The 10,784-nt window shown below is 43.6% G+C and overlaps 1 protein-coding gene across 10 annotated transcripts in view; it reads left to right on the top strand.

Annotated features, from left to right (window-relative positions):
• The window catches only part of KDM6B (lysine demethylase 6B), a 104,238-nt gene that overhangs the window by 63,974 nt on the left and 29,480 nt on the right, over positions 1 to 10,784 (top strand). For 9 of the 10 annotated variants that reach the window (XM_042476471.1, XM_042476469.1, XM_042476477.1 and 6 more), the window contains 6 exons: positions 2,227 to 2,362; positions 3,974 to 4,100; positions 5,618 to 5,716; positions 6,687 to 6,915; positions 7,738 to 7,830; positions 10,336 to 10,503. In XM_042476471.1, coding sequence (XP_042332405.1) covers positions 3,979 to 4,100; positions 5,618 to 5,716; positions 6,687 to 6,915; positions 7,738 to 7,830; positions 10,336 to 10,503 — 711 coding nt within the window. In that variant the 5' untranslated portion in view covers positions 2,227 to 2,362; positions 3,974 to 3,978. The remainder of the gene's footprint in view (positions 1 to 2,226; positions 2,363 to 3,973; positions 4,101 to 5,617; positions 5,717 to 6,686; positions 6,916 to 7,737; positions 7,831 to 10,335; positions 10,504 to 10,784) is intronic. The other variant, XM_042476476.1, reaches the window with a different exon arrangement.

The following is a 10,784-nucleotide window of genomic DNA, read 5'->3' as shown; positions in this document are numbered from 1 at the left end:
TTGGACGTTCATAGGGCCCTGGCTTTTTACCTCGACAGGACTAGAGACTCTAGCCGCTCCGAAAGACTGTTCCAGTGCTATTCGGAGTCCAAAAAAGGACTGCCTGTGTCGGCTCAGAGACTCTCCAAGTGGGTTTCTAACACTATTTGTTTATCTTATGAGCTCTTGGGTAAACCCTTGCCAGCTAGGGCTCGGTCTCACACTACCAGGGCAGTTGCAGCATCTTCTGCCTTTCTGTCAGGTGTGCCCTTGGATGACATCTGCAAGGCTGCAGTGTGGTCACAACCTACGACTTTCATCAAGCATTACAGGTTGGACACCAGGGCCAGGGGAGATACAGCCTTTGGGAGGGCTGTCCTGTTGTCTGGTTTGCACTGACTATGGTCTGGGGTGCACATGTTGTTTTTTCTTTTTGCATCATTTGCAAACAAGATGTTTATCAGACTCCTGGGCTCATGATACTATTGGGTTGAGTTCATGAGGTTGTTGGTTGTTTATCTTAACCATTATGATGATAATAATAACAACACCAATTAGACCACTGCTTTGTGTCTTTCTTGCTTTATTGGTACAGTGGTACCCCGGGATACGAATTGATCGCGTTATGAAATTTCCGGGGTACGAAAAAGTTAGCTTGGAAAAAACTGTTCCGGGTAACGAAAGATTTTTCGGGTTACGAAATTTTTTTCGGTGTGTTTCGGCGCTTTTTGGCACGAAATTTAAAAGCCGCGGCTTTCCAGCGCTAGCGGAAAGCCTTTTTTCGGGTTGCGAAATCTTTCGGGTTACGAACGGCGCCGCGGAACGAATTAAATTCGTAACCCGGGGTACCACTGTATTAGCAATAGTATTGGAGACAAGGTTAATATGACACTCCCTCCTCCACTGACCTTAGCTCGCCAGTCTCAACCCATTTGTATGATTCGCAGAGACCACGAAGAAGAAGGACAGGTTGCTTACCTGTAACGGTATTTCTTCGAGTGGTCATCTGCGAATACATACAAATCCCGCCCATTCTCCCCTCAGTGTCCTGCTCTTTATTGGTTCACCCTTATCGCCTACTTGGCGGAAAAATTGCGGAACTGGGGAAAGAGCGGGAAGGCAGGGGCTTTATAAGGGATGGGCGGAGCTACCGCCAAAAAGTTTCAACATGTTGCAAAGAGTACTTTGCCTAGTGATTCCAGAAGTTTCCGAAGGCACTGCGCAGGCGCAGTACAACCCATTTGTATGTATTCGCAGATGACCACTCGAAGAAATACTGTTACAGGTAAGCAACCTGTCCTTCTGTTTTCTCCTATAAAATTTTTGCTGTACACATTCATTTAAGTGTGGTTAACTACAATAAAAGGTTTTGGGCATTGTCTTGTACAGTCAGCCCTAAGTATCCAGGGATTCTTTATCCACGGATTGAACCATCCAGGGCTTCAAAATATTTAAAAAATTGATACATTCCAGAAAGGAAATCTTGATTTTGCCATTTTATACAAGTGGACACCATTTTACTGTGCCATTGTATATAATGGGAATTGAATATCCATAGAATTTGGTATTCGGGGGGGGGGCGTTTCCTAGAACCAAACCGTGAGCCCACTTATTTTATATCAAGTATGTATTTGTATTTTATCCTATACAATTTTATGTGCTCTTTGTACACATTCATTTATGTGTGATTTCCAGTTTCAGGGCATTACATGGTTTTCTAAAAGTGAAATTATCAATTCAATTTCTTAACACTAAGAATTGGAATAAATTAATTTTGCATCAATCCCGTCTTGCATTACCCATTTTGCATTGTAAAACTTTATTCAAATATTTACTTAAACAAAAGTAAACAATGATGACAATTCTAACTAATTTGAACTAGCTAATAATAAAATTTCTTAAATTATTTAATAATAAAATGTCACAATTTTTAATAATAAAAATGTAGCCAGTTTATATGTCCTTGTTCTTTTTGTGTGTTTTGACTCGGTGTCACAACCTGGGAATACTCTTTGAAACCTACACACACACACACACATATACACACATACACACACACATACTTTTAAATAGCACTAAATTATTAAGATTTCTGTTTTACATTATTCTATAATATAGACTCAACACAAGTTGCAAATTTGTTCTGAAAGAAGAAGACTTGTTCTCGAAATCTGAAATAGTAATGTCTTTATTTTTTTTTTCCCTTCTCCCCTTTCCTTCTCTCCCTGACCACTTCCCCATCCCCAGCATTATATGTGGCTGTGACTGGACAAGAGGCTAAATCAGGACACGCAGCCAGCGGCGACTGGGTGGGGGCACCCGTCACTCAGATCCTGGGGGGTGGAGGGTGGGGTACCAAGACGCATCCACTGCGGCAGAAGAGGTAAGAGAAAACAAGAAGGTAGGAACGACAGGGACAGTCTGTGTAGCAAAAGAACTGGGGTGCAATGAGAGACACCTGCCTCCCAATTGCCCTGACAGGGACATTCCCAATTAATCCTCTGTTATCCCACTGTCTCAGCTTCTTTCAAAATGTCCCAGCTACCCCTCTTGTCTCCCACTTTCCCCCTTTGCCCTCAGCTTGTTTCCATAGCTGCAAACTGAATTCAGAGCATGAAAGTGGTTTGCACTCAATTGCACTCATTAGAGAGGATAGAAGAGTTGTAATCTTGCTTTTCCCAGTAAGCTCAGGCAAAAGCAAGCTCCTACAGCCTCTCTTAGTATGTCTCTTCTTCCTTGTTAATAATTTTTGCTTTCTTGGCCACACACTAATGTTGCTTGGCCACACATGTTCCACTTTTCGTCTGTGAAATGTTGAAGGTTATAGAAGCATGTATTTGCATATTTCTGTACTTCAGCCTTTTCTCTACCTGATGCCTTCCAGAACGGTTAGGCTAAAATTCTACATTCTGTAATCATGGGGATGATGGGAGTTGTCATTTGAATACATGATATAGAGGGGAGGTTGATTTATCTGTTTTGTTTTCCAGGTATTCCTCGTTCCTTCTGCATTAAAAAAAACAAAGTGCAAAGTGCTTATCCATATTTATAAAACATATATTTTAAGATGCTAGTAATAATAGCAGTATTTTTTAAAAAATGGCAAAATCTCCCATTGCAGTCATTGGTTCATTAATTATTGATGTGTATAAATATGAAAACAAATGTCTAGATAATGAACTGTAAATGGTAGCAACATTTGAGAGTCTGTATGTCATCCCCACAGCTTGTGAAAAGGCCCTTTTTGGGCTACAATGCCAGATCCTCCAGCCACCGTGACCAGTGGCCATATTTGGCTGGGGGATTTGGGGACGTGAAATTCAAATAAATAATGCTTCCAGGCCCTACTTAGCTTTCCCTAACCTGGTGTCTTCAGAATATGGTTGACTATAACTCCCATCACCCCAGAGCTATGATAGCATAACTGAAAGCTGCTGGACTGCTAAAGTGGGGGTGGGTGAGAGTGCAGGGATTTTAAAGATCAGTTGCTAGTTGGGAAAGAAAGGGGGCAATTCCTGGGGTCAGGTGGGATCAGGTGTTAGAATTAGAGAGAAGAATGGGTGCACCTGGTGTGATAAACCCAAAATGTTGAGTATTAATTGTTGTCCATAGTGGTTTTGAACTGATGGAAGTGAAGGAGGTAGATTCATTTCTATTCAGTACAGTACAAAGCTTGGAAAAAGTTGCTTTTTGCAACTACTCCTCCCAGAGTCTATTCTCTCCACCTCCTAGCCAGTTGCTTTATTGTAAAGTTTGGAAAGATTACTTTTGGGGAGTATCAGTCCCACTTTGCCTGAGCTAGCATGAATTCTGGGAATTGTAGTCAAAATCTAACCTTGCAAAGCGCTCCCTAAGTGAGGAAAAATGGGTTGCGGTTGGGGATGAGTGCGAATGATATTACACAGAAAGAGGTGGGCACAAAGTGTTGGGACAGAGGAAGTTTCAAACCCCATTCTTTCTTCCTCCACCCATCTTACCTTCCCCACCCCTCCAGACTGGATGCATCGCACAGTGGAGCAGTTGGGGGGCCGTGCTGGACGGGACCCCTTTTCTCTCGGCAACCTGGGCTGCAGTGGAGCCTGGAGTTCGTGCCATTCTCGCCCATGGCTCCCGGGCGGCAGGTATGTCTTTGTCACTCCCCACCCTGATATGCGCCTTCAAGTCAGCTTTCTGCTCAGCTATGGAAACATATTGGCAACCATGGGCTAGTTATTCTCTGTCAGCCTAAGAAGAAAGCAGTGAGAAACCTCCTCTGAAGAAATCTGGTCAAGAAAACCCTAAGAGAGTATCACTGTCTTTCTTCAAAGGATTGCCATTGCTTTCTTCTTAGGTTGAGCGAGTGTGACTTGCATCAGGTCACCCAGTGGGTTTCCAAGGCTGAGCGGGGATTTGCACTTATCTTCTGGTGTCCTAGTGCAGCATTCAAACTGCTACACCACAGTGGCACTTTGTGCCTTAACTAACCTCATTGATTCCTGAGAAGTATTCAGAGAGATATCCATGTTAGTCTGTTTTTAGCATTACAAGACATAAAGGAATCCAGTAGCATCTTTGAGGCTGACTGGGAAAACAATATTTCTGCAATAAACTTTCACAGACTACAGCCCTTTTCATCAGATGCCTTCCATGGAGGCTTATGCTAAAAATTTATTTTTTCTAATTCCCTTTTCCCCAAAGGTGCTCTTCAATTCCTCTGGAGCAGAACCAGAGCTTGGAAGAGTATTGTATGTGCATGCATGTGTGCGTGTGTGTTTTGGACTACAACCCAAAATTCCCCATCCACTTTCCATACTGGTTTGGGTGATCTGGGAGTTGTCGTCCAAAAGAGGCAGCTTTTCCAAGTTCTGTTAGACGACAATGTTCTACTAAAGCACCAGTCTTTCTTTTGGCTGTAATTTGGTTACAGGGCAGACCGGGGTGAATGGTTAGTGTTAACACAAGTGGATGCACTCGTGTTGTTGTGGTGGTGGCTAGGGAGGACAGATTCGCTGGATGTCACACCTATTAGAAAACTCAGGAGAAGAGTGCTTTAACTTTAGAAAGGGCTTGAGGCAGCAGCAAATGGAGACTTCCATGTTAGTAGGATGGTAAATCCACTCTGTGTTTTAGCCCAAACCTCAAAGGGATGACCAGAGGTATGGAAATCCTATTCCTCAAAATAGATGTCTTTTTTAAAGATTCTGCCCAAAGGGAAGAAATGGTACTGTCCTGGATTTTCTCTTGTTGTGTCTTCTTCTTATTTCAATTGTAGCTGTGGATAGTTTTGGCCCTGCTTCCTCAGTCATGGAGAGTTGAGCCCTGGGATGTTTTGAAGCACTAATGGAGAGGTGCTCATGAGCATTTGCCAAGTGCTTTCCCCTGGAATAACTACTCAAGAGCTTATAAATCCACGTGTAAAGAGGGCTTTTGCTGAACATATTTATTGTTCTTGAACCCAGCACCACAGGGTGTGTTGGACTACACTTCCCATCATCCCACAGCATTGGGCTTGCTGGCTGACGATGATGGGGACTGTACATCCTAGTAGTGCTGGGTTTGGGAAGGATGGTTTAAGAACCTTTTAAATTCAATTTTTAAGTGATTGTACTTGTTTTATTGATTCCCCTTCTTTTATTTCTCTTTCTTCTGCCCCCTTCAGGTGCTCTGCCAGTGTGGGCCAGCCTCAGTTGCCCCCGCACCTGCCGCCCAACCATGGCTCTAACATGGGGCAGCATAGTAAAGGCTACTTCCCTTCAGGGTAAGAGGTCCTCCAGAGGGTTGTGGTGGACACTTGCACCCAGCTTTAGAAAGATGGCAGCAGAAATGGGTGGGTGGGTGGGTGGGGAATAGCAAAGCAGTGCATCCTAGATACTGGGTTATGAGGAGTGGGCAGCTTTTTTCTGGGATCCTCTCTCAGCACACTGTTGCAAGAGAATGTGTGTGTAGAGGAGGGATGCAGGGTGATGTGTGTTTGTGATATCAGCTCAGACCTTTAAATCACAACAAATATCTTATGGCGGGGAGAGTCACGTCAGGCCAGAATTGACCAGCACACTGCTTAGCTGTGAGACTGATAGGGGGAGGGAAATACAGCTGGTCACTACAGGTAGCTGAGGGGCTACATTAACCCTCTATGGAGCATTGGAGAGCCAAACCCTCCACCATGCTGTGTCCCCTAGAAAATGTTTTAAAACTATATTGGATAAAAGTGCCACCCCCACCCCTGTAATATTGCCCATGCTTTGAGTGCCTCCTGAGCTGTTTTAGGAGAAGCGTAGACAACAAAAAACAAAATAGGAAGTCAACTGAAAGTAAAAGAGAGAGAGAGAGGAGCATTCATGGAAGTTCTGGGGACCTCAAAAATGGCAATCCAGTAATAGCCCCAGGCACTTTCCCCACTCCTGGCTTACCAATTCTTTGCTTTTCATGCTCTTGTTTGGGCTCATCTCTGAAGTGAGGCCTTGGTTCTCTCATGGGTCCCTTTTGTGCGCCTACAGATAAAACCACACTGTCTGGGCAAAGGTTTATGTGTGCACACTCCCTTTTGTGTGTGTGTTGTGTGTTTTGATTTTGGAGTTTGTTTTCTGGTGTGTGATATGAGAGAGAGATGTTGTTCATGGGTAGTGGAAGATAGAGCTTGTTGTGTGAGTATGCAACACCAGTATGTGTTTTGCTACAGTTTCCTCAGGAAGGGGCATTTTCATGTTTCTCCCTCCCCTCTTTGCCAGGAACCTGGGTCCCCGGCCCCTCCACGGGAAGCTAGAGGCCATCCATAGCTGTGTCCAGGCTCTGCAACGGGATCAGGGCCAGCCACAGCTCTGGGAACAACTGGGTGAGATTTATGAGTCAGAGCAGGACTGTGAGGAGGCTGTGCATTGCTATCAGAATGCAGCCAGGTACCAGCGCGACTATGGGAGCTACGGAGAGATGCATGCCCGGATCGGACGCCTTCAGCAGGTGGGAAAGGGAAGAAGTCCCAAAGAGGCAGGAGGGTGGGGAAGGGGATGGGAGGGGCTGCTGCAACTCTGCATTATTTATTATCGTTTATTTATGCCTTGCCTGGGAGCCAAGGTGGCCTACAGATTAAAATGGTTGCAATATAGTTTAAGACATAGAAAATCTAGCATTTAAATTAAATTAAACAATTAGCAGCTTACTTGCTGTTCACCGCTATGATCTTTGGAATGGCGGTATATAAATAAAACAAATTATTATTATTATTATTATTATTATTATTATTATTATTATTATTATTATAAATGGCAGATAAAAAAACAGAGCAAGGATGGGGTATGGTTTGAGTGTTGGCCTAGAGCCAAAGGTTCCCAAACTTTGATCCTCCGGGTGTTTTGGACTTCAGAAGCTCCAGCTAGTTTGGCCAACAGTCAAAAATTCTGAAAACTGAATTCCAAAACATCCAAACTGGGAACCACTGGTCTACAGACTTCTGAGAGACCAGGGTTTGAATCCCCTCTCAGCCATGGAAACTCCTTGAGTGACCTTGGGCAAATTACTCTCTCTTACCCTCAGAGGAAGGCAAAAGCAAACCCTCTCTGAACAAATCTGGCCAAGGAAACCCTATGATAGGTTCACCTTAGGGTTGCTGCAAGTCAGAAATGACTTGAAGGCAGATAAAAACAGCAACGAATAGTACCATTTAAAACCAGTAGACTAGCCTATAAAAGCTTCTGAAAGTGATCACCAGTGATCATCATCAGTTAACAACTGTCATACAGCAACCTTTCTTAAGTAACTCTCTTGCGTTCCCCTTTCTCCTAGGCTCAGCTGTGGAACTTCCATTCTGGGTCATCTCATCACCGGTCGAAAGCATTACCCCCCCTGCAACAGGTCTGGAACCTCCTGCACCTTGAGGTGAGTGGAGAACAAGGGAGCCACACCACCCAAAATGAGCACTCTGCCTTCCCCATGTTTTGTCTAGAGCAGGGGTGAACAACTACTGTATTGTGGCCTACCAGATGTTGCTGGACTGCAACTCCTAGCATATCTTGTCACTGACTGTGCTGATGGGAGGTGTAATTCAAGAACAGCTGCAGGGCCACAAGATGTCTGCTCTTGGCTTAGAGAGTATAGACAGGGGCAGGAAGATGCCATGGGTCACAAAGTCAGTGGCATCTCCTTCATGCTTGCATTTGTCACCTTTGTTTTCATTGATTGCTAGATGTGTCCTCTTCTCTTGGACTCCTGGGCCATGTCATATCCTGGATCTGGTTGTATGAACATTTAATGGACTCCTCTAAAGCTTGCAAAAGCTACTTCTTTTGGAGTGCAGCTCCCAAAATACCCCAACCAGCATGGATAGTACTTGTTCAGGGATGGAGAATTCTGGGAGTTTGACTTCAGAAAGGTAACTTTCTTGAGTTTGGGCTTCATGCAAATAGAGTGCAAGGCAAGTTGGTTTCTGCCTCATTTAAAAATAAAGCTTTAAAATGTAATTTTGTTTTTGGTTGCATTTCACTCTATTGAGGAGTTTACAAATTATGACATGTCTTTTTAGCCAAGAATTACTTAGTGCGAATTTGCTGTACAATCCAGTTCCTCAGTGATAGCTGAGCAAAACTATATGCATTTAACATACCTATTATCTGGTAAAGTTGTCTAATACAGGTGTTATATAAGTTGATAAATTCTAACAGTTTTAATTTGTTTTTCATTTTTTTAATCTGAGGTTACTGTATTAAATTTTGAAGGTTATACTCCTCCCAGGCAAATAGAGTGCGCCCGCATCATACGCCATCGCCTTTTACGCAGCTTCCAGCTTATGCTAGAAGCCCTGTGCCATTCAATGAATGGCGTGCGCACCCACGGCACTCAAGTTACCACACCGCCGTGTGCACAAGCCCCATTATCCTCAATGGGACTTGTGGATAGGCGGAACTTGCCTTACACGGCAGACTCCAGAATGGATCCCTGCGTAAGGCAGGGGACCACTGTGCACATGTTTTTTATATAAGTACGAAGAGCAAAAATAACTTGATATTGTTAAATTTTGGCACAAACCTCCAAATCCAGGAAAATGTGGAGTTTGCCCATATGATCAAGTTACCTGTTTAAGAAATATTGCTATATTTTTTAAAAGGAGGAATGACTTGTTTTTCAAGAGGTCTTGTGGCCTTGTAAAGTCTGTTCTGGTGACACAACATCCATCCTAAGAATATTTACTGAGGAATGTGTTCAGCTGGCCTGGGTAATGTTTATGTCATACCCTCCTAACATTTCACAAATGAAAACCAGGATGGAGAATATTCCATCCCTTTCTCTCCTCTCTGGTCCCCCCTGCAGAGTTAATTGAATGCAATATACTTTTGCCCTTTGAACTCAGTTTGCAACAATTGAAATAAGCTGAGGACAAAGGGGAAAGTGGGAGGAGGAGAGAGAAACCAGGAAATTTCCAAAGCAGCTGAGAAAGTGGGATGATAAAAGATTAATTGGGACTATCTCTGCCAAGTGAAGTAATTGGAGGATATTTTTTGTAAGAGGTTGTGAAATGCATGAAGCTTTATGGGAAGAATGCTCATAAAGCTAAACATTCTGCTAAAAATTCCATTATTTACTCCTAATGATATATGTAAACCATGTTGCAAAGAAGTATTTAAACTAGTCTTAAAGTATTGGCCTTTAAACCAGAGGTGGGAATCTAGTGACTCACCAGATTCTGTTGGATTGCAACTCCTCATGCAGCCAGTGGTGAAGAATGCTGGGAGTTGCAAATGAACAACATCTGCAGGGCTGCATGGTTCCCACCCCATTTTATACTGAAAGTTTATACTGGAATGAAGTTGGAATGGTATCTGAGAAATGAGGATAAACGTCTAGATTCTTTCTCTTCCTCATTTCCCCTGCTTTTATCGATCTTTATTCTGCTTTTTAGTCTATCAATTTGTCTGTTTACTCAGTCCCTCTCAGTTAAGCAAAACACTGTAACTTTGTACATTCCTCATGGACTGCAAAACTGGCAAGAAGGAAAAGGCCTTGCTGTGACTGATTGGCAGGATAAGATAACTGACCCCAAACCCTGCCTATTCTGTCTATCCAGTAAAAGGGTGGCAGTGGTTTGCTTTTGAGTTAAATTTTTCAGAAGCAATAGTAAGAATAACAAAAGGTCTTGTAGCAGCCTCAGAGTCTTAACATATTTATAGTTGTGAGACTTGAAAGCCTCATGATCACCTCATGCACTTGATGGGATGAGATGGCATGGATGTGTGCAGAGACTGTGCCACATATCACCCTGGCAAGAATCAGGCTACTGTTTATATTTTCTGTCTCTGTCAAGATAGCCAGTGTTTCTGTAGATAAAAGGAATTGCAAACTCTTGTCTTTTTATCTCTCACTGTATTATCTCCTCCCCACAATCTCCAGAAGAGGAACTTCTCTGCCAAGCGCAACCCCCAGCTGAAGAGGCCTGGCCCTCCAATGGAGCCCCCTGTGGTCCAGCCAATCCCCCCAGTTCAACACCCACCCCATCCTGGGCATGCCGAAGAGATGCCTGCCCCTATGAAGAGAAGAAGGAGCTCCAGCCCAGACCAGGTACTGCAGGAAGATTGGCTCACAAACCATGGTGCACCAAACCTCTCTGCAAGGTGGACCACTAGGGGACAGTGAATGATTGTAATGCACATCCTCCCTGCCCATACTACTTTTTCATGCTTGCTTGGCTTGCTTGAGCTGAATGCTGGCCAGGGCATTTGGAGAAGCATTCTCTTGTTTTTGGACTATAGAAAAATCCCCCAGCCAGCTGCAGAACAGCTGGACTCTCTATGATATTTTTCACACTTCACAGTTATAACATGAGAGTACTTCAACTGCCA

The sequence above is a fragment of the Sceloporus undulatus genome, chromosome 6 (assembly GCF_019175285.1).
Source record: "Sceloporus undulatus isolate JIND9_A2432 ecotype Alabama chromosome 6, SceUnd_v1.1, whole genome shotgun sequence".
NCBI classification, from domain to species: Eukaryota; Metazoa; Chordata; class Lepidosauria; order Squamata; family Phrynosomatidae; genus Sceloporus; species Sceloporus undulatus.
This window is presented reverse-complemented; position numbering and strand designations above follow the sequence as displayed.